This window comes from Micromys minutus (genome assembly GCF_963924665.1).
Source record: "Micromys minutus genome assembly, chromosome: 4".
NCBI lineage: Eukaryota > Metazoa > Chordata > Mammalia > Rodentia > Muridae > Micromys > Micromys minutus.
Window position 1 is genome coordinate 60,514,950 of NC_137973.1, and position 24,902 is coordinate 60,539,851.

General features: G+C 40.8%; 1 protein-coding gene across 2 annotated transcripts in view; it reads right to left on the bottom strand.

Moving 5' to 3' along the window:
• AP1AR (adaptor related protein complex 1 associated regulatory protein) overlaps positions 1-9,884 on the bottom strand; it is a 30,601-nt gene extending 20,717 nt beyond the window's left edge. For both annotated transcript variants that reach the window (XM_080916449.1, XM_080916448.1), the window contains exon 1: positions 9,594-9,884. In XM_080916449.1, coding sequence (XP_080772575.1) covers positions 9,594-9,670 — 77 coding nt within the window. In that variant the 5' untranslated portion in view covers positions 9,671-9,884. The remainder of the gene's footprint in view (positions 1-9,593) is intronic.
• Positions 9,885-24,902: the final 15,018 nt, after the last annotated feature.

Genomic DNA, 24,902 nt, shown 5'->3' on the forward strand with positions numbered 1-24,902 from the left:
TCTATTTTCTAGCCCCAAGGAACATTGTGGTAGACAAAGACAGTAATGTCAGCATTCCCCCCCCCCCCATACTTGAACTTCATGTTCCGACCCGAACACATATATGGACCCTAACAACCCTGGTGAAAGGTTAATGTGGGATTTTAATGATGGGTGGGTTAGGAGCTGGATGACTGACACCCCCCACTCTGGATCAGAGTGAATATATATATAATACATATATGCTTACAGTTTTAAAGGCGTTTATATCTAATTCCTATGGGAGAATGGACCTGTTCTTGGGGTGGAGGGACAGAGGGAGAATGAGTAAAATTTTGGTGAGTGAAGCAGACGGAAACTAAAGTATCCCCAGCAGATCAGTTACACTGGCATGCTGTTCCTTTGCTCCAAACCTACACCAAACACCTACCTTATTGGTCATTTCGAAGCAAAAGGGCGGCCTTACCAAAAGACAGTATACACTTTCCAAGCAGCAGAATGCTCATCTTAAATTAAGAACTTATAACTTAATGTTATATATCTGAACAAACACAGCCAAAGGTAAAAACCTGGGACACAGAGAAACCATGTGTATAGTTGCCTAAAACAAGAGGCCATGTTTAAATAAATCAACCAAACTAGTCACAAGCAAAAGACACCAAGGTTTACTTTATTCCAGTTTTCTGAGTCCCGTGTTCACAAAGGTACCAGAATTGTTTTCTTAAATTAAAAATAAAAAAAAATACTTCACTGTCTTGATTTTCAACTATATGTGATATGAGGCAGGCAAGAGAGAGTAAGGTATTAGCAGGGTAAAGAACAGACTCACAGTTAATGTACCTCAGAAAAGTTTCCTTTCCTCAACACTTCCATGGCTATTGTTACCCCAGAGAGATCTCCACTGTCCAGTATGACGGCCACTAGTGATGAGTCCACCAAGCACCTGAAATGCAACCAGCCTGAACTTGGAAGGCTACGAAACATCAAACTGAACTGGATTCCAAGGACAGTACAAAAGTAACTGAAATGTCTCCTCCAGTAACCAAGCTCTTCAGCTTATTTGCATGACTAGATGTGACAAAGTTCCAGATCGTCCTCGATTTTGTCCTCTGTTTCATTCATCAGTTCTGTAGCTGAAAACATTGCCACACACGTTCCAGTACCAATCGTGCAGCTTTGAGTCTGAACATACTCATTGTACACACAATACCATCCCCATGAGTGCTCTTGCATGTAGGACAGGGCTCCATCTTTCATACCATTTTCACCAGACATCCGTACTAAATAACTGACAACATCCAATGAAAGCCTGGTCTAATCATTTGAACCACACTGTCTACAAAAGGCCACCCTACTGTTAGTACAGAAGTGGGCAGATTATACAAAAGTCCTGCATCTACTTAAGAAAGGAAGTGCAAGCCAGAATGGAAGATCTGATTTTTTCTATCATGCTTCTAAGGGGAAACCCTTATTCTCTACCCTCATATGTGTAGAATTCGAGAACAGATACTCAATTCTTTTGGAAGAAATGTTTCTTTGATATAGATTTCAAATAGTAGGATTAAGAGAAATAAAAGACACACACAATTAAGAAAGTAGGTAAGGGCCAAGATACTCAACTTCAAATTAATTTTATTTATGACGACAATACAGCCGAACCATTAGTTCTCCCAAGTACAGAGATGCTTGGAGGTGTGACACTGTAGCAAACAACAAGAGAAGGCAACAGTACTGTCAGGAGGCACCCAGGTCCTACCCACAGCCAAAGTCAACAGAACAATGAACTCTCATTCCTAACCAGGCACTGCTGCCCACCTTGGGTAGTTGAACTAGAGGAGGAAAAAAGAGGGGAAGGGGCAGGAGGAGGGAGGAGTCTCTGAACTAGACAAAATACAGAAAATAACAAACACTTTCTCAGTTCCTCTGACTACTTCAGTGAAGCAGGCATTTTCCCAGCTTGGCAGGAGGCAGTCACCTTGTTAATGATGAGAACTGTGCTCTGTTTCCTGCTGTCTAGCTTTGTGCCAATCCTTCAGTTTTATTCGTGTCATGTCCTAAGACAAACCATTACCTTCTTCACAATGTATGGCATTACCCTGTCAAGTGAGCTCGGACACGGATTTCATTTTTATTGTGCCTTATTTGTGGTCATCGGTGTGAACAGAGGCAGAGTCCCCAGTGACCACAGTAGTGTTCTCCATTCATCTGACGTTTACAAAGAGCCACTTACTCTAGTTTGTCTTTTCATTGCTATCACTAAGGGAATTAAAAACACAGACACAGACACACACACACACACACACACACACACACACACACATTTTATTTGCTACAGGCACATAGTGTCTTGTACAATTACCCAGCATTTCACGTTAATCCCTTATTGGTAAAAGTATAAACTGGCATAAAGTTGGAAAACTTTAAAATAAACAGAAATATCAAAAATAAAATAAAACCAAACAAATAAAAAGTAACAGACATGTCTATCAATACAGTAATAGATAGATTATGGCATATCAATACATTATTATGCTACATAGGAAGCAAAATGAGTAGATGATTGAGTTTGAAAATGAGAGTTTTGGACAAACTTTGAAATCACTGAGAGCAAAAGTAAATGTATATGACTAATATTTACTGTATTTAAATTACTGAGGAACAAGAATACAATTTTTCCCTTAAATCTAGCTGGGTACACACACATAAGAAGCTTACTTCAAGTGCCAGGAACCACAAGAGTCAGAGGGAGCTTCGAGGGGCTGACGCACAGCAAGTGCATGAATAATGGATGTAATCAACTTGAGGCTGTGGATAAAGCACTGATAGCTGGGGTTAGGGTGATGGCGCTGAGAGCAGCCGATAAACAAATACTCAGCAGAGAAGACTCCAATCCGAGGAAGGGTTAGACAATGAGATGCCAGAAGCAAGGTGAGACTTGGAAGGATGCTACAGTGTAGAGACCAGAGTGGGTACCACACATAGTAAGCCAAAGATGCAAGACTTGTCTCAGTGAGAGGATAAAAATGGATGTGGGAAGCTAGGGGAGTCCTCAGGAAACACAGCAGGGTCACAGCTGAGCTGTGAAGAAAATTAGGGTCGCACCATACGTACATTTAACTCTCAGTAACTCAGGCATATGCTCTGGGAAAAAGGAGGGGAAAAGTAACGGGCGACACCCAATGTGTTAACTAAACGCACTCAGCACGAGGTCTGCCAACAGTGACTACGTAGAGAAAACACAAGTGTATTTCCCTCCTTACTGGAAAGCTCCAAAACTCAGAGTCATCCTGGATGATTTATAGACAGTCCCTGTGTCCTCGACGGCTGTCTCACCATGAGACAGATTCCTGCGTATTTACTGCTAAAACTGTCAATGTGGCTCACAGGCAGAGTGGCAGAGAAGCAGAAAAGAGGTCGGTGCATGGAATAGTAAAAGAATTTAGAGTAAGAAACAGAAATGCCTGCAAACTTACTACCTGGTTATCAAGATAGATACTAAGGTAGATTTAAATTGTGTTGAAAGCGGACTGAAAATGTAGTTTTTAATGCTTTTCTGTTATGTTGTGTATTGGGTAAAAAAAAAACAAAACAAAACAAAAACAAAAAACCCCATGAACCTCAAAACTACATTGGCATTTTTCTTTTTCAATATGTTTTATATTATACCTGGTGAAATACAACCCTTTACATTTTCTTGGATATTATAAATAAATAATGAGCAACCAAGGTAAATGGTTCCAAAGTCTACAAAAAATTAAAAGCCTCCCAAGACATTCTCCCACCCCAGCTGAAGACAGGGCAGGCTATAAATCATATGCCTGGCAAAAGCTGACTCAAAGAAGATGACAGGGCACTGTTTTCCAGCGGACATCAAATATTTCAGTGGAGATTTACCCACCTGAATCTGAAGGGATAAGATGATGTCAACACAGGTATGTTAGGCCTATGGAAACAGGTCCAGTTCTCAGCCTCACTGCCTGAGCTGCCACCCTGGCTATCTTGTGCCCAGGTACTTGGGCTCAAACTATTGGGTCTTTTGAGCCATAAGTTTGCACACAGCACAGATTCCACTGGAGCCAATCCCTCACCACAAATGTCATTTTCTATCTACCACTTTAGCTACAGGACAGCATGCTGATTTTCTAACAGTTAGGAATCTATGCAGGCCCTTAAAGAACTGGTAATCTCAAAGTAAAAACAGCTAGTATTAACAGTGCCTTCTGAGTGATGAGCTTTAGAATGGATATTCAGAAAATTATGCCTTACAAGAACAGTGGAGACAGATCTTCCCTATGTGCGTGGCAAAGACAGAAAAGACAGGCTAAACAAACAGACAAACACAGCCACTGCCTTTTGAGAAGGGCCTGATCTAGAGGGAACTGGAAACAAAGAAGGAGCTCAGACCCGAGCTTCCCAGTCACCTTTCCTGGGGTGGGTAGCACCTGACACTGCCCATCATCTCCTGTTGGAGAGTGAAACCTGGGACCTCTCTTCTTATGTGAAGAGTCTTCTTTTTTTCTTCCTTCCTTAAGTTACTGAACCATGGGTAAAGCAATGTATTAGTATTTAGAACATGAAAGCAAATAAAAATTAATTCTACAGTCAAATGGGGTAGATGCTAAGGTAAATTACAAGCAAGGTTCTGTTTTAATCACTCAGGAGAGGAGTCAGCCCACCCCCAAATATGGGAAAGGGTAGTTCAGAAATATTAGAGACCAAAGCCAGGACTGTGAAACAGTGACAGACTTACACTCTATTCACAGAATCAAATCCTTGCATCTCTACCAACTAGGAACTTAACTAGTTACTCAACAGAAGCCCGAATCTGCATGGACCGAGGATTACACTCAGAAGCTAAGTAGGGAAGTGGAGCTCAGGAGAGCAGACTATTCAGCAGCACTGTGAGCTCTTATTTCTGGAGGGCGTCAGGAAAACTTCAGAAAGTAATTCTTGAATTGCCAGCGGAAAAGATGAGTATGTAGGTGTTATTCAAGTAAAGACAAGGAAGAAATAGGGAAGAAATAGACTCAGGGAAGAACTCAGCAGAGACATGACAAGAAAAAACAGGACTACATAACGCAGAATCTGGAAAGATTCAGATATCTAGGATACATATTTTGGCCTGTATCCTAGGGTTAGCATTAAAGTGGGGACTCTACAGGCCAATCTGATGTAGGAAATTCCTCAATCGAGATTCCCTCTTCTTAGATATAACTATGTTTGTGTCATGTTGACAAACCTAGCCAGCACAGATGTGGAGGTGGTAAAGACACAGAAAGTAACCCTGAGATGTGGATTTGGAGAGCAGGACCGAGTACAATGACCCTCTGCTCATAGCTGGGGTGACTACAGACTGAGTTTCTATGAAGAAGGGAGGAAACCAAAGTAAAAATGGTTAGAAAGTAATCATCTCCTCTGAAGAGAGGAGGGAAGAAAGGGCTATGAGAAGAAAAGGGAGAGGCAGCACTGAAAGTTACACTGTAAGTACTGGATTATCCCAAAACTCAGCAGGAGAGGACTGTACTCCTCAAGACACAGGGATTAGATAAAGCCATGTGTTTTACACATTAGCTGAAAGTACAGAAATATTCATCCCTATACAAATATTAATGAGAGAATAAAAGATCAAAAAGAAAAAAGTCCTTGGAGTCTCTAAGTTTTAACACAGAACAGACAGGATTTTGATATCCACTTAAATACACTACTGTGAAAAGTAACTTGTGAAATTTTAGAAGCATCTTTCATCTGTGTTTTTCAAAGCCAATAAATATGCATGCTAATAAACAAATCCTTACAATTGACACCATAGATTCCTGTATCTTAGCAACACCTATTACGACAAAACATTACACATAAAGCAAACGGTGAGATGGTACTGTTCCTTGATAGGGCTAACACAGTTCAGCTGACGTACAGGATGCTAAGCGTGGTTAATGAGAGAACCGAGGAGACTGAGGCTGACACCACTGGGTCAATACTATTTTCAAATAAAGGATAATATTTATCAAAAAGTTATAATATAAACATTTGTGAATATATTGTAATGAAACTATTATCTTTAATGTTCTTTCCATTAAATTTTTCCGAGCTATTTGTACTAATGTGCATTTTCTGAGAACAAAAGGTGAAATTACAGATATTCAAACACAGAAATGCACACGATACAAATGGATATGTGTTGAACATTAATTCCATACAACTCATCAGGCTGCCATAGGAGAAAAACAAAACTCCGAAATCTAGTCATAGGAAACAGAAAGCAGCAGGAGTCATTCAACAAGGAAACAGGACGGGACAGTGTAGTTTTGGAAATCCCAGCTCCTGGGACATGCAGATAGTACGAGGAAGGCAGTGCTTAAGACAGAAACTCAAAACAGTCGATATGTAAAAGGGGAGGCTAAAATGGAATCAAGGCAAGAGCATCTCTTCAGTATGCTAGAGAGGTGCATGAAGGGGTAGTGGCTGAAGTAACAGGAATGGCTGAAATGACGCTGGGATAAGCAGTATACATGTAGAAGGAATTAAATAAAGATATCAGAAAACCCCCGTATCTGATAATGAGAAAGAGTAAGACAGGCCAGGAAGGGAACAAAAACAGGGATAGTGATGCTGCAGAGAACAAGCACACGGCCTCATGGAGCCCGTCACATGAGACAGGGTCCAGGACAGTTCAGACACAGAGGGTAACCAGATGTTTATCTACAAAATAAAGAGCTGCAAGCTATTACCAGTTAAAGATAAGGACTCTGGTTTCAGAGGGACTTTGACTGCAATCCCAGCTCTGCTATCTCAGGCAAGTTAAACTTTCAAGCTTTGGTTTCGGTCTACAATACATGTTGTACAAGTTGAACACCATTAATCTAAAAGTTCAAAATCCAAAATGCCCCATGCTCTGAAAGCTCTTGTGAGCCAACATGAGACCACAATATGGAAATTCCATACTTGACTTTCACAGGACAGGAAGACACTCAAATTGCAGGAGAGTTTGAGGGCAGCCTGGGTAAAATAGTAAGATGCTTGTGTTACCTAAAGCAAAGAGTGAAAAACCATAGGCAGACTAAAAATACTCTATAAAGTCACTTTCTAACATACGAGATGTACATGCAATACAATCTGTTGTATGCTTTAACTTGGCTTCATGTCTAAGGGTCTATAGAAATACTCCACAACCCTATTTAAAATAAGAAATTGGTTTCATGCATTTTGGATAGAGGACTAAATTTCCAATAGCACTTACTGCTTGACAGGAGTGTGCAAAGGAGCAAAGGAGGTAACAGTGTTTAGAATACTGCCCAGCGTACGGAAGCAGCTGAACAAGCACTGATATTTTCCCTAGGAACGAAAAAGCAAGTCACTGTAAACTATTACCTAGAAGCAAGTCAGCTGCTAGAATCTAAGGGCTGGCACCTGTTAAATAAAGCACATAAATAAAGCTAAACATGACCACACCTTTGTACTACTACAACTCAACTGAAGCAAGGACGGACAACTTTACAGCAATCTAAAAGAGGAATTGAAATGCAATACAGCTAGGATCCTAAGAACCCATCTAAGAACAATGAACCTGTAGGGCTGAGGATGTACTTCAGTTGGAGAGTGTTTCCTTAAAATGTATGACACCATAGATTTGAGTCCCAGCACCTGATAAGCCAGGCAATGTAGCACACACAGAGTTATGGTACTGTCCACAGAAAACAACTGGCCAGCACATGGAGTTCTCCAGAACATGCTAGAAGAGGAACCCTCTAAATGAAGAAGGTAACCCATTGGGATATCGGTATTTTGTTTCTGGGTAGTAAGGTCTCCGAGATGCTTTAGCAGTTATATTGATATTTGAACTGGTCAACAGTTATCTTAGCATATGAAATACTGGAGACACTTTAGTACATCTGGTAATTATAGTGCTGAGATTATATAAGGTAGAGTAAGTGATCTCATTTTGAGAGACTCCTGGGAAATCTGCAAGCCTAAGAAATCAGGCCTCAAATCACAAGTCCAGACTGAGACTAACAGAGCCCAGGATGTCCTATTTCTTTCTAGCCATGGTAAGTACGGTGACATAAAATTAACAAATGCTTTTGTGATTACCCATTTTTTCACTTTTACTGTCCAGATGCATGTCTGAGGTAAAAGATCAGCAACTAAATTGAAAGGCTGTTTAATGTTGCTGTGTAAGTAACTACAAGCTTCCAGGAAGCTGCTAAGAATTGTGGAGACTAGTACTAAACCGTAAGTTTATGGGAAGATTTGAGCAAGGAAACTGTTGAAACCTATGCTTACAGATGACTAGAAACAGGACTGATACTGATCATATGGTCTTAGACATCAGCATCCAAAGCCCCTAGGACTTACTCAAGGTGTCAGTCAAACAACATTCACGACCAAGTATTACAACATACCTACAGACAATGTACACGTGACTCACATGATCTCATCCTGCTATCCTACCCTACGCTACCAAGCCTGTGCGCAACCAGTAGAACCCGAAATTTAAAAAATAGTGTCATTAAAATATCATTCATAAAGTCACTGTTAACACCCAAGGTTCTTACAGAACCCAGGTAATGTACTCCAAAGTCAAATACTTCCAGGAGCCCCTTTCCATGGCTTCGAAAAATGGGTTCACTCACACAATACTTAGAATAACATGATTTTGTATCACAATACAAAACAGCTGTCACACACCCCTGTGAAAGTAACAGTAGAGAAATCGGGAAAATCAAAATACCAAACTATGTAGACATCTTTTAAGTCCATTCTCTCCCCTTTTCTAGGGATGCTTAAAATACTGCTTTGGCTACTTTGATACATTGTTTCATTAATGAATCATTTTACAATGTATCTATGACTCAGAGAGTCTGAATTACAAATCACTTGGTTCCAGTCTGTGTATGCTGAAAGCTTCCTGATACAAAGCTATTGGCTGAAAAATTGGCACCATGCTTAAGAAAGTACAAAACAGATATGTTCTTTAGATAGATGGGCTGGCTTAGATTTTTTTGATTCTAGGCTTAAATTCCTGGGAAATACTTAGGAATAATAAAATCAGCATCGATGCTATGTGCCCCCAGTTTTTTCCCCCTTCATTATTCCAGGAAATAAAGGTATAACAGTAATCCTACAATTCTGCTACTGGATAGTGCGGATAGAAAAATCTTAAGCATATCCCACTTCCCTACAAGAGAAGTGATGCTCGGTGATATTTTGATTAGATTACCAAGCATAAGAGTAGAAATTACAGCATTTGGTATTCCTTTCATACAGCCGCACCAATCACTTAAATGACCACTGTGCACTGTGATCCTGCAGCTCTTTACCTAAGAGAGTTCACCAGAACCTGGAGCAGAAGTGACTTCTATTTAAAATGCACCTGAAGTAACCTTGGGGCCTAATTTTTCATCTGTTCTGTCAAGGCCCAAAAGGAAGACCAAACATAGAGACAGCAACTTTGGCTTTAAGTCAAAGCAGGGTGTGTCCAGGCGACAGTGCCCGGTGCTTACAGGAGACCTTACCACCCGAGGTAAGTCCTCAGGGACAGTGAGCCTGCACGGGGGCGGCGGGCACCACCACCGCCGATCCCCGGCCGGGCATCTCGGGCCTGTGCTGCCGCTTACCCTCCACCCGCTCGCTGCAGCCGACCTGCTTCCCGGCGGAGCAGCCCGAAGCATTGCGTCCAGCAGCAGTTCCCCATCGCATGCCGCCTGGAGCCGCCGCTCCTCCTCCAGCCCCGAGCGCGAGCCCAGGCGGAGCAGCTGCATCCGCGCCGGCCGGAGCTCGGCAGACGGCGACGGAGGGAACAAAGGTTGCCGCTAGGCCCGCGGGCTCCGGGCTACCGCGGCGCGAGGGACGAGTGTAGGGCCGTGGGGTCCCGGGTCGCCAGCTGTCCGCATGGCCTGCTTGCCACCCGCCCGCTCCCGTCACCGCCCCGGCAACCGCGGGAGGCCCGCGCCGCCACGCCCCCTGCCGTTCCTGTGCCCCCATTGGACACGCTTCTGGCGGCTCCGCTTCCGGCGGCCGGAGCGTGCGTCATTTCCGCCAGCTTCCGGTTTGGCTGTCTCAGCCTGGCAGGAGGCGCTGTTCTTGCTCGTAGGTGCAGTGTGTTGAACCCTGATCCTAGACGGTGAATTGGCCTCTCTCTGCGCCATTTCTGGAGTCTTCCTCGCTCGCTGTCCAACAGCGGGGATCATGCAGGGAGCCTCGAGCGCAAACTTAGCCGTCGAACTTTGTACCTAAAGCGCACGAGCCTGTCCTCTTGCAGCAGCGGGTCAGAAGTCACCCAGCGAGTGCGTTCCTGTACTGCGGCAGAGCTAGAGGTAGACTAGGAACTCATTGCCATTACTTAGAATACACCAAGAGGGTTTTCTTAATTCTTCAAATATTGTTTCCATGGCAGCGTATACTCGTTAGCCTGCCAGTGTATTGGAGAGACGCAGACTGTACTACTAGACCGGTTTTCCTTTATTAAAAACGAAAAATTCCAGCTTTGGGATGTTGCTCGGTTAGTAGAAGTGTGGTGGAAAATCTACAGATGGAAGCCAAGTCATAAATTCAAGGTCAACCTCAGATACACTTTAAGTTGGAGGTTGTGTGAGACCCTGTCCTTTTTACTACTATTATTATTAAAAGTTAAGGTGGAGAAGATGAGAACTAGGAGAAATCAGCAAAAGGTCTTGGATTTTCAGGAGAGCAAGCTATTTCTAATTCAAATATGCGGCTCCAAAGTGAGAGCAAGGCTGGGGTAAAGATGCATGCTCTCAAATGCTACCCTAAAACCGGGTTTCAGACACCGGGTAGCTTTAATACCAGAAGGCAGAAGAATGTATGTGAGTTGGAGGCCAGCCTGGTCTACAGAGCCAGTTCCTGGCCAGCCATGTCTATGAAATGAAACCCTCATCCCAATTGGATATAAGGTATAGTTTCATAAATGCCTAGTCCTGTGGATAACATGCTTCACTGGTAAGCAGATAATACTACTTTAACCCACTTTAATGTGAGTGAAATAGTTACACTGAAAAAAAAGTAGTACTACTAATAAAACATTCTACTCATTGTGTTGGTTCTTATCATCAAGGCCAACTATGATTTTCGTCTTAGCACTTAAGTTGTGTACTCAGCTCTTTGGTATTCGAGTACACAAACTGACAGCTCACTGAATGTCAGTGAGATACCTAAATGGGTTCCTAAATTGTCACTGCATTTTCCTTCTCTCTTCCATACCCGAAATCAATATTAATAATGTAGTCTTGGAAATCGAACTATAAGTGCTCAAGGAAGCTAGTACGCGCACCCTATAGATTTTTACCCATTATGTTGATAAACTTACCTTGAGTGAATGAGTCTGCGGAAAATTATGCTAAACTAAAATGACAGTTTGTAAAGCTTACATACTGCATTATGCTTACAGGACAATTTTAAAAAGGCAAGTGGTACACATGGCAAACACAACAAAGGGTTCTCAGAGGCAGGTGATAAGTAGTGGATCCATGGCAGGAAGTCTGTAGTTGGCTCTATGGAGATCTACATCCCCTCGTTTGTGGTAGATACTATCCTGTGGCTTCGTCAGACACTGATATTACAGGAAAGTAATTTAAGGTATAATGGTGATAATAATAAATAATACCCTATATTACTTCTTTTTAAAGGTGTGTGTGTGTGTGTGTGTGTGTGTGTGTGTGTGTGAGTCACATGCATGCAGATGCCCATGCACAGAGGCTAGAAAAAAGGCATTTGATCAACATGAGCTGGAATTGCAGGTGGTTATAAGTCACCAGATGTAGGTACTAGGAACCTAGCTCAGGTCCCCTCACCCATCTCTCCAGCCCCTCTGCATTATTTCTTGGAACTTCACGTGCCACCATGATAATTGCTAATTTAAGCTTAGAAATGGGCTGGCCGTCATGGTGCCTTTTTAAAACTCCAGCAGTCAGGAGACAGAACCAGGTAGACCTCTGTGATTTTTAGGTCTGCCTTGTATATATATTGGAATTCCCGGCCATCCAGAGTTACATTGTGAAACCCTCTCTCAAAAACAACAACAAAGCTTAGGGAATTACAGCTGCAAACTTGACAGGGCACTTCTTATAGGCACGCTTAGAAACCTCCATGGAAAGCAAATACTAATACTGGTTAAATCAGGTCTCAGTTAGGATGTGAATGGTCTGTATATTCCATGTAGATGAACAAACCTTTAAAGAACAAACTAAGCAACTTACAATAATAAGTCATTTGCTTGTCAATTTAAAAGGTTTGCAAACGAAATACCCCATTGTGTGCAAGGGTGCAGTGAACTGGCTCTCTCTTGACCCTCAGACAGTGAAACCTGTTATGGAAAAATCATTTGAAAATATTTAGCAGTTATTACCATATAAATGATTAACATGGGGGATGGTGAGTCTGCTGGTACATAATTCATATTATGTAGCCATCAGAAATATTTTTGAAAGCTGATAATAGAGAAAATGCTCTTTGACTACTGTGTGAAAAAATGCTAGTTGTTTGTTGTTTTGTTTTTTGAGATAGGGTCCTGCTATGTAGCTTAGGCTTAGCTCAGCCTGGAGATTGTCCTACTGCTGAGTGCAGTTATAGGTGTATGCCACCATGCTGAGGGGGTAAAACATCCAGAAGAAATGTGTGAGATACAGTTCTGAAGCTCTTCATGCAGTCAGTTAACTGTTGATTAAGAACTGACAGGAAGAAACCTGTAGCCTTAAGGGTCATTTGTGTAGCAGGTGAATGTGAAGGAAACATAGCTCTAGTGACATAGGCTTGGTTTCCTATTAAGGTATAATCTGTTTTCTTTAAGTGTGGGCAAAGGTGAAGTTAGTAACAACCACAGCCAAGGATATACCAAGATACATGTATGGAATTTATCAGAGCTAGAGAATTTTTTTATATAAAATGAAAAGATATGAAATGGATCAAGTAGAATATCCAGCTATCAACACACATAGATCAGCTCTAATAAAGGACTTGTACGGACTGTCATCTTTCTAGAGAGTCCTCCCCTTGCCTTCCAGGTTTATGGGGTCTCTCTTCCTCACCCTCTCCAAAATTCTCTTTAGTAGTATTTATTTTTATGAAGTCATTTTCTTTATGGATGCTCTGGAGTCAGGATATGTTTTATATTTTCCAAGTGCCTTCTGGCCATGTAATTCCAAATTTGATTTTTCTTAGCTCAGAATTTATTGGTTAGTAATCTCTGTGTGCTATCATGTTCTAATACAACATCAGTTCCTTGGGAGATTTTGTTGTATTTATTATCAAACAGGGACACAAACTTCTCTTAAGTAACTTCATGGTTTAGATTACCAAATGCAGGGTATGACATATGACCAGTATAAAAAATTACATTAAATCTTGTCAACAAAATAAAACTATTTAAAAAACTTGCTTTCAACTGCATAGTATATTAATCCCTATACTGTTTTATACAGACTTTTCATACTCCAATTGGAAATGTTTCTGATTACTAAGTGGACCTTTAAGCATCCTGTGAAAAAATACTTCCTCTTCCAGAATTTGACCTTTTGGACTTGCCCTCAAGCACATTTAAAGAACTACTTGAAATCAGGTGTTAAGAAAGTATGCCCTAGAACCAGATTAGTGGCACATGCTTTTAATCAGCATTTGGGAGGCAGAGGCAGAGGCAGAGGCAGAGGCAGAGGCAGAGGCAGAGGCAGAGGCAGATGGAGTCTCGAGAATTCAAGGCTAGCATGGTCTACATAGGTCTAGGGCAGCCAGAGCTACATAGTGATGTTGTGTTGAGAGTGAGGGGAGGAGAGAAGCAGATGAAATACGTCCTGTGTAAATCGAAAATTCTCCAATTCTCTGCCTCTTTCAGGGTGACTGAAAGTTAAAACATCCAATGTGTTAAGAGGAAGCACTGCTTGCTATATAGTAGCAGTATCTTATTTTAAAACCTAAAGAAAACATTCTTAAATGTAAGAATCTGGCATCATGATCACAATGCCTTCTTTTTGTCAGCTTTGAATACTATCTGTGAAAGAGCAGTTTTCTAGTGCGGGTTTAAGTTGACCCCAAATTGCCTAACTCTTTTTTATACACAAGGTATTCCAGCTCCTTATAAATTCTCTACAGATGAAGAAAGGCTTTTGTTAGGGGTGAGGAAACACAAGCACACAGAAAGACCTGTAAAACAGAACGGGATGAAATCCCTTATTCATCATGATAGACCTTTACTCTGCATTTGGACAGTTAGAGAATTGACCTATATAGGCACTTTTCAAAGAAAATAAGTGCGTGGAAACTTGTTTAAAGACACAAAGGTAATTAACTGAATTGCTAGCAGCTTGTTGTCTGCCCTATGGGTGTGCAGTAAATTAGCTTAGTTGCTCAACATCGTTCAGAACAAGACACTAAGTGATTTGCTTCCCTCTTTGCTCGCCAAACATTTCCATTTTCACAAAAGAGGCATTCACACAAACGATTATACAAGCAGCGAATTATATTTGTTGGGCAGAGTTTGTCTCAAATTTCTTTCTACCAAGCCAGAAACCACATTACTAATTAGAACAGGGAGAATTTAGCACAGAGAATCACTAAGGCACTGAGTGAGTGGTGTTCAATACTAGAAGAAAATTCTAAGGTCACACGGAGGGAATAGCTACCACACCTGAAAACCCTAGATACTGAATAAGGAAGGAATTCATATCTGAGAGGGTTCATAGGTGCTGTGGAAACATGCTACCTGTTATTGTGATAGCAAAGAAAGACAAGAATGAAGGTGTGTACATTGAACCCACTCACTGTGCAGGGGGCGTGCTCACCACTGTGGGAAACATGGTAGGACTCCACCCTGTTTATTCACCGAGTGTCATGTGGACAGGACAATGGAAAGGAGGACATCCCTGCAATGCCTTCCATTAGGAAATCCTCACCTGGAACCATTCAGATAAGAGTTTGCAGGGTCCAGGTCCGATGTCATCATGGAAAAGAAGGGAAAGAAACAGCACAGGTTTCCCCATCCTCCTGAAAAGAAAAGTCTTGAACACTCAACGGGAGTTTTTGAGAATGTATAAACATAAAAAAATTGTAAAAACAAAGTTTTACTAGACAGGTCAGAATAACCAGGCTATACTGTCCAAGCTGAGTTAAGACAAAACAAAAAAAAAAACAAAAAAAAAAAAAACCAAACTGCTTTCAGAACAGCTCCCCTGCCCCTTCCTGTACTGAATTCCAAGAATTGCAAATTGTCAACAGCCTTATTGCCAAAGTTTCTCCCCCCTTCTTCTCCCCTTTCTGACCAAAGAATTTAAAATTATACTGCTGCTTTGCTGACCAATCACAATAAGGTATAAAAGATGTGTGCTTTTTGAGTTCGGGGGTTGAGTCTCCCTGTGTGGCTGAGCAACCCCACTCATGTGTAGGATCAAAATAAACCTCTTGCCATTACAGCGATCTATGTTGTGTTCTGTGGGGTGGCACCTAGGCTGGGACCTTGGGGGTCTTACACTGACAGTGTCAGAAATCAAATGTTTGCTCTGAGGTGAACTCAAAAAAGATGGTAAAGCTTCTGCCTAGTCTTGAGGCAAGATAGAAAGATAGGGTCTTAAGGGAATATGAACGGAAGAGAACCCTTCACTCAGAAGTGGAAGGTTGGAGTCTCTTGCCAGCTGAGAAGAATTTAGCACAATTAACATTTGTTCTGGAGGTTGCCTACTTAAAGACAATATTCCTTTCATACAGAAATATTCCAAATAAGAATGTTAACATAGCAATTAGCCATGCCTTAGGACTGAGTGTATATGACCTTCAAGTATGGTCTTGTTCCTCCTTTCCTAACTATTTTCTGGGAATCTCATGAACAGGACTATAAACTTTATTTACAGTAACATAATAGATCAAAGCTGCCTTGCTCAACTCTTGTGATTTACCGTTTTACCTTACCAGTTGTAATCCTATCCTGAATACCTCCGGGGCATCCTGTCATTTCATTTAAATTTCTCAATAACTCTTTGAGCTGTAACCTAAGAGGCCTCCAAAAACATATCTGACTGCTATAAAGATGGTGAAGCTCAGCTCTCTGAGAAGCTCCGCCCACATTTGGGTGTGCCACTTTTTCCCTTTTAGCCCTGAAGCATTAAGTCCACCTTAGAATCTGTCTTAATTAACTCCAACTCTGCTTCATACTGATTCATCCTGATATTCTTTTCTATGGCAAATCCCAAGAACCCCAACCTGTCTCTATGTGGCGCTGTCTCCTGCCGATGCGCCACTCATTGTCACCTAGCTGGTAGGCATAACTTTTCAAAGCCTATTTCAGGCCACAGTATGAGAAGTGGTCTTAGAAAAGTGTTTCAGGTCACTTCTGCCAATGGCATCAGTCAGCACACTGTGATCCGAGCTGCCTCGAGAAGGTCCCTGGCCCTTTGCGTTGGGTCATAGCCAGTGTGACTGATGAAGTCCCTTAGCACAGGCAAACATTTGTTCCCATTTCAAATATTACTGTTTATCTCAGTTCACAGTTTTCATTTTCAGATTTTAGACCTACTAAATCTGGAGTCATGTGTGATGATGCATTAGATATGTAGATCACTCTGCTGATTTGAAAATAAAACACTTTCCCACACAGCATGGCCAAGAAAGCAAGAGTGGAAGAAAGGTGGGGAAGTGGATGAGGCACGTGTTCTTTCATGTCCTCATAGCACTTGGATTCTTGGACCCAATGGCTGAACATGGCAGTGAGTCAGAGCTATCAGAAACTGTAACATCTTCTGAAGTATAAATCAAAACTAAAACACCAAACACCCCAAGGACACAGTTATCATTTGAATATTGGGCAAATTCCCAGTGAGTTAAAGCCTAAAGAAATGTTGCTTATCTCTCTTCAACCCAAATGTAGGGAGAATTGCAATAATTGCTGTCACTTTAAAGGAAAGAAAAGAGCCTTATTTATTTATTTTTAGAAATAATTAGAGGAAACAAAATAAAATTATACTTTAATGTTGCTTTTTAGGTGGTGTCAATAAATTACATTTTTAAAAAAATAAGTAGAAAGTCAACCTGCATGTAAGAGGTGAAATGTAGATAGTGCAAATGTAGACAGTGAAAGTGGCCTATGAGACACAGACCTAGCTACTAGACTGAATGAGGAGTTTGGGAGTTGACAGAGCTATTACAGACCTGGGAACCAACATGGGCACCGTAGATTAAGATAGGTGATATTTAAGTTAGAAATAGAAATACCACAAAGCAAGCAAATGGGGAGCAAGAACTGATTGTGATTTTTCTTCTAAGAACACAAGGAACGTAATCAGTTGAGCTTCCCAGCCCGCTGCAGAGTGAAAATGGAAAGGAGTAGTTAACTAGAAAGCAGTTCATTGCAAAGGAAGTGAGCAAATGGACTAGGGAAATTTTGTATGGAGGCGGCCTGGGGGCCTGAGTTCCAGAAGAGGGAAAGAGAACTGGATAGAAAAAAATACTGGAGAATAATGGCCAAAAAGTGGGGCTTTGTTTTACCTTTAGTTTTGTCTTTTTCCCCCAGTCAAGAACTCATGTAAGCAGGCTGGTCTTGAACTCTGCCTGTCTGTAGAAGAAGCTGCCTTTGAACTCCTGATTCTCCTGCCTTCCCTCCCAGGTGCAGGGATTACAGGTGTCCCCACCATATTCTGTGCAAGAGAATGACTGACATTTGATTAAACACCAAGCTACAGATTTAAGAACACTCAAAGGACTCTAGGAGGATAAACACAAAGAATCTGTACCTGGGTGAGGGCGGGTCTATGTTGACGAAAACAAAGAGAAAAAGAAAAGGTAACAAGAACAAACAACATAGGGAGACAAAGAATGGCCCACAACACGGAAGAGAAAATGAGCTACAGGAGAAACAATAAGAACTTCATCTGAGGGGCTGGCAGTTCCACTTCAGAGCTGAGTACTTGTGTAGCATGCTTCCTGGCTGGATCCTGACCCAGAAAAACAAAACAAAACATACCGCTAAACAAAGCAAAGTGCAATAATCTCTCTAAAGGGCCACAGTGGTGAAAAGGGCAGGGAGAGGAGACTGACGGGGGCTGTCCACTAGACTGAGAGAACACAGCTTTACAAAACAGTGAAGGCAAAGAAAAACATTGTCCCGGAAACACAGCTGGGAGAATTCAATGCAACAGGGTTTTACTACAAAAAACAAAAACAAACAAAAAGACAAACAAAAACCAAACCAAACAAAAAAGCTAAAGTAAACAGTAACGGGAACAGTAACAACCAGGCTCCCAGATTTATAGAAAATGAAAAACACAGTGGATAAGAAGCTACTAAGTGTTTTTTAGCCTAAGATGAAGGTTGATCTTATTAAGTAAAAAAATAATTTTGAAATTGTAGGTGAAAAAAGTAGATCAATAAAGGAAACATTCATTAGAAACATGCAATGTACACTGCTTTCCTCTAGTAGTAAAAATCTGGTTAATGTAATTTCAGTATAGTCTGGCAAATTGAGGATGTATACACTAGTCCCTAGCACAGGGCTTCTTACTCTCAGCATATGAGCATTGGGACTAGGTGATTCTTTGTCACAGGGCTGTTCTGCACACTGGGGAGTGTTTAGCTGCTTCCTTGGTCTCTACTCAAGAGTTGGCAGTTACGCATACCTTCCCCAGTTACAATCACAACTTTCTTCAGAGAGTTGACATATGTCCCCTGGAGATAGATATTGTCCCTTGTTGAGAATTACCAAAAACATACAGCAAAGGAAGCATGTGTTCCTAGGAATGTTGCAAATGTTCCTAGGAATGGGTTCAACTTGAGACAATATGATATGCCAGTAAAAGATGCTATGTAATTAATTTAACAATAGTTTGAGGACTGAAAAAACTTCAACAAGGCCAATGTATTTATTTTCTTTTTCTTTTATAGAACTGAGGTATAAACCAGAAGCTTTCTGTAGAGGAATTTTAATCTAGCAACATGGCAGCTCTAGTGAGGGATCATATCCAAAGATATAATCCAGACAGATGTAGACATGCCCTGGAATACAAAATGATCTCCTGGAATACAGACACACCCTTAGTACACACTTTTAATCCCTAACAGTGAAGGTCAGGTTAGTTTGTAGACGAAAGCAGCCATGTTTGAAAGTGACATCTTATTAAGGGGCAGACAGACTGACAACTCAGAGAAAGAATTGACAGAATGAGGCAGAGATAGGATACGCCCAACTCTCAGGAGAACAATGGAGGGACAGTTGTTACAGCAGTGTTAACAGGACAGTTTTACAAAGGCAGGTGGTAGAACAATCGAGGCACATGTAAAGACAGAACGAGCTAGAAGAAGCAAGATTAGAATATATTGCCAAAGTTAGTATGAGGCCAGGCAGAGCAATTCAGTGAGAAGCTGAAAGAAGCCAGATTGAATCAGTCAGCTTGGAAGATGACTTACAGAGGCTAGAAGCTTCCAGGCCTGGGCCTAGGGATAGTTAAAACAGAGAAGGAAAACACTCTTGGCTCAGTCCAAGCTGTGTATTCATAAAGCTTGAGTAGGACTCTCATCCCTTAATCTGAGGGGAAAAAAGTGATATTTACAGCTTTCGCTTGCTAGACAAGTCCTCTGCCACTAAGATAAATATATCCATAGTCCTGTAAGTACTTTTTAAAAATTATTATTAGTTTGAATAGGTTCTCACTAACTTTCCCAGGACAATATTGAAACTTCAACCTTCTTGTCTCAGCTTCCTCATAGATGAGATTGTATGCCTATGCCATCAGGTCTGGCTTAACATTTTAACAGTCAAATTTTAGGAAGAAAAACTCTGTAGTGTGGAGACCACAAGTCACATAAGGATTAATGAATGAGTTGGTGGGAATTTATTAACCCTTTCCTGCATGAAATCAAGATGAGAATGATTAGAGTAAAGACATCTGTGTCCAAAGATTGCAATGGCAAGATGTCAAACTCTGCAAAGGACTGGAAACTACTAGAGTATTTTTTCCCCCTCTCAGGTAGAAATGGCTATTATATTTTATCAGCATAAGTAAAATGAGCTAAGAGGGTATAAAGTGACACAACCACTCCAACAGGGCCACATCTTCTAATGGTGACACTCCATGGGCCAATCACATTCAAACCATAACATTCCACTCCCTGGCCCCCACAGGCTTGTTTAACACATGAGTCTATGGGGGCTATACCTAGCCACAGCATAATAAAAAAAGTACATTTAGTCCAACTTCCAAAGTCCCCATAGTCTATTGCAGTATCAATAATATTAAAGGTCCAATTTTTTTTTTGTTTAAAAATTTAGTTTTATTTGACAAACAGCAATATGTTTCATTATAAACAGTTTTTTTCCTGTCATCTAATAATTTTATTTAGGAAAGAAAAGCATATTTAATTACACTTGCATAAAAACATACTACGCAGATATGTAACATATTCTGTAATTAAAGTAAAAAAATAGGAAGATGAATATTTAAATGGAATTAATATTTTAAACAGAAAATTTAACCTACTATTCAAGTCTTTGACTTCCTTGCTTAAATTTATTTCAATATATATATATATATATTTAACCATGATATAATAACCTTTAATTAATGAATAATGCAAAGAAGAAACAAATAAATAGAAATGAAATTATAACTAATGAATCAAAAATACACATTTCTACATATGACCAAAATTATTATAGGTTTACTAATTCAACTTTTTTTTTGTTTTGTTTTGTTTTCTGTTTTTCTTGGACTTCACACAGTCTGTGAGTTGTTTCTGGGGCAGTGCAAGCCTCTGGGGTTAGCATCCCACTATCAGTGACTGCATATTATGTCTGTTCTTTTGTGACTGGGTTATCTCACTCAGGATGATATTCTCTAGATGCAGCCATTTTCTTAAGAATTTGGTTAAGTCATTGTTTCTGGTGGCTGAGTAGTATTCCATTGTGTAAATGTACCACAATTTTTGTATCCATTCATCTACTGAAGGACATCTGGGTTCTTTCCAGCTTCTGGCTATTATAAATAGAGCTGCTATGAACATTGTGGTGCATATATCTTTGTTGTATATTAAAGTGTCTCTGGGGTATATGCCCAGAAGTAGAATAGCTGGGTCTTCAGGTAGTACTGTGTGCAATTTTCTGAGGTATCGCCAGATTGATTTCCAGAGTGGATGTATCAGTTCACAACCCCACCAACAGTGAAGAAGTGTTCCTCTTTCTCTGAAACCTCGCCAGCATCTGCTGTCATCTGAGTTTTGGATCTTGGCCAATCTGACTGGTGTGAGGTGGAATCTCAGGGTTGTTTTGATTTGCATTTCCCTGATGGCTAAGCACTTCCTCAGGTGTTTCTCAGCCATTCGATATTCCTCAATTGAGAACGTTTTGTTTAGCTCTGTACTCCATTTTTTAATAGGGTTGTTTGATTCTCTGGTGTCTAGCTTTTTGAGTTCTTTGTATACCTTGGATATTAGGCCTCTATCTGATGTGGAGTTGGTAAAGATCTTTTCCCATTCTGTTGGCTGCCGTTTTGTTTTCTTGACAATGTCCTTAGCCTTACAGAAACTTTGCAATCTCATTAAGTCCCATTTGTTAATCTTTGACCTTAGAGCTTGAGCCATTGGTGTTTTGTTCAGAAAATTTTCTCCTGTGCCTATGTGTTCTAAGGTTTTCCCTACTTTCTCATCTAATAGTTTCAGTGTATCTGGTTTAATGTGGAGATCTTTGATCCACTTAAACTTGAGCTTTGTACAAGGAGATAAGAAAGGGTCTATTTTCATTCTTTTGCATGCTGAATGCCAGTTGGTCCAGCACCATTTGTTGAATAGGCTGTCCTTTTTCCATTGAATGTTTATGGCTCCTTTGTCAAAAATCAGGTGACCATATACCTGAGGGCTCATTTCTGGATCTTCTATTCTATTCCATTGATCCACATGCCTATTTCTGTACCAGTACCATGCAGTTTTCAGCACGATTGGCTTATAATATAGCTTGCGGTCAGGGATAGTGATTCCTGCAGATGTTTTCTTGTTGTTGAGGATGGATTTCGCTATTCTAGGTCTTTTGTTATTCCATATGAAATTGCACATTGATCTTTCCATCTCAATAAAGACCTGGGTTGGAATTTTGATGGGGATTGCATTGAATCTGTAGATTGCTTTTGGTAGGATGGCCATTTTTTAAATGTTGATCTTTCCAATCCATGAGCATATGAGATCTTTCCATTTTCTGAGATCCTCCTCAATTTCCTTCTTTAGTGGTTTGAAGTTCTTTTCATACAGGTCCTTCACTTGCTTAGTTAGAGTCACACCAAGGTATTTCATAGTTTTTGTGACTATTGTGAAGGGTATCTTTTCCCTAATTTCTTTCTCCACATGTTTATCCTTTGAGTATAGGAAGGCTACTGATTTGTTTGAGTTAATTTTGTATCCAGCCACTTTGCTGAACTTGTTTATCAGCTGTAGGAGTTCTCTGGTGGAATTTTTGGGGTCTCTTAAATACACTATCATGTCATTTGCAAAGAGTGATGTTTTTACCTCTTCCTCTCCGATTTGTATCCCCTTGATCTCCTTTTGCTGTCTAATTGCTTCAGCCAGGACTTCCAGTACTATGTTGAATAGGTAGGGGGAGAGTGGGCAGCCTTGTCGAGTCTTAAAGGTCCAAAGTTAAAAGTCTCTCTGGAGCTAGGGAAAGGGCTGAAGAGCTGACGGGGATTGCAACCCCATAGGAAGAACTATATCAACTAACCAGACTGTCCAGAGCTCCAGAGACTAAACCACCAAACAGAGAGTACACATGGAGGGACCCGAAGCTTCAGTTACATATGTAGCAGTGGATGGCCTTATCTGACATCAATGGGAGGGTGGGTCTTTGGTCCTGTGGAGGCTTGAAGCCCACCCCAGCAAAGGTGGGTGGTGGAGCAGGAGTGGGTGAGTGGGTGGAAGAGCACCCTCATAGAGGCAAAGGGAAGGAGGGAGAGAGGGTATGGGATGGAATTTTTATAGGGGCAATGTTGCAGTAAATATTAAAAAATAAAAAATGGTTTATCTCTTTATCAGCCCTGAGGTCTCACTCCTCAGGCCCGTCTCTGATACAGAGCTGCATGCACCTCTGGCGTCTGGTCCAAGCCCACCACCACCCAACTTGTCTGCACAACTCCCTTCTCTGGCAGTTTTCTACTGCCTGTTCTCTTACTCTGTCCCGGGCTGTTTCTCTACACCCAAATCCCACATAAATACAACACTACATCCCAATAGCTTTTCATACAAGTTTATATATTCAACTCTCAATCCACAAACCCTCTACACAACAAGATTACATCAAATAGACAAAGATAGAAACTGCTCTTCTATATGAGATACTAGACCTGTAAAATCCTTGATGTCCAGAACTATTTAACGCTAATCAATCCCACCTGGGTCCAGCTGGTCCTTGGGAACCTCCATGTTGCCATGACCTTCACCCTCCGTCCTCTCCCCTCCTCAGACCTCTCAGCCTTCTCCACCTCCCTCACCCCTCCCAATCACTGGATTTCCTTTATTTTACTAATTAAAATGGGAAGGTTCAGATGAAGTCTATGACTGGGCAGCCCTTCTTAAGGAAGTGGAATTAACATTAAAACACAAACAGCTTCCTGACAATCTACAGGGTAACTGGAAAGGGGGATATCATTTGAAATGTAAATGATTAAAGTGATTTTTTTTTTTTTTAAAAAAGGTCTTTTCTTACATTCATCCCATCACTTAACTGTAATCCCTGAAGCAAGACAGGAAGCCAGCTGGGTGGACTCCAAACTCTGCATCTCCATGTCTGATGTCAAAGCGGTCTTCAGATCTCCAACTCCTTAGAAACCACTAGAGTTTTGATAACTGGTATATGGTATAGAGTACTTGTCTGGCAAATAGCTTTATAACACTGATCAACTAATTCAGAGCACAACAGAAGATGCATTTTAAATCTTTAAATCTGTACACTAATTTCAATATTAACTTAGATTAGGTTATCAATTGAAAATGTTTTAGTAGCATCTTGAAGGTTTGGGAGAAAAAGGAACTTAAAAGTTCCATCAGTTTTCTTTCAGTCTACCTTTACAGTTTTGATTGGTCTAGTCTGGTCTCTATGGGGAGTTTTACATGTTTCCAAGGAGGTGTTAATGTGCTCAGGATCAAGAATTACTGTTTCAGGATAGAAGCTGACAAACTACAGCCACAGCTTGCTGTTTAGTAACTAACATTGAATTCAATAAAAAATAATCATGCAGTGGAATGATGTATGACACTTGCCTCCCAAAGTCTGGCCCACAGTAGTTACACTCTAAACAGGACCCTCCTGTCCCTCTGCCAGCTACGTCATGTTAACATGAACACCCTCCTGGACTAGCATGGCATGAATATCACCATGACAGGTAATGCTGGTAATTGTGTGCAGAACAATATTTTCTATATGAAATTATATCATTTATATGCAATCCCCATACTAGCACAAATTTAGGCACTAAATGATAAAACACATACTATATACATATACTCAAAAGACAAGTACAACATTCAGGGTAGTATGTGCTGGGAAGACAGAAAATGCTTGGAGGAGAAGAGAAAGAGGTAAGTCTAAACATAAAGGAAAAAGACTAGCTAGGGTTGAGAGGAACAGTTTCATGCAAGTATGCTATACTCCATACTGTTCTGAGCGTCTCAAAGCAGAGTGGTGGATGTTGAGCCCTTTTGGATTCTACATCTAGTACATTAGCAAAGTACTTTTCATTCCATTGCCTTGTGGGGTTCTCACAATAATACAGTAAGGTGAGCTCTATTGTTAATTCTTCCAGAATAGGAACTATCTCCATATTAGTTTATAACTAAATCCTTAGCGCAGTTTAGTACCTGGTACTTAGCTTAGGATCAAGAAATTCCAACTGGATAAAGAATCAATGAATAATACACGTATCTGTGACTTGTAGAAGCCTAAGAGCTGAAATGCAAACTCA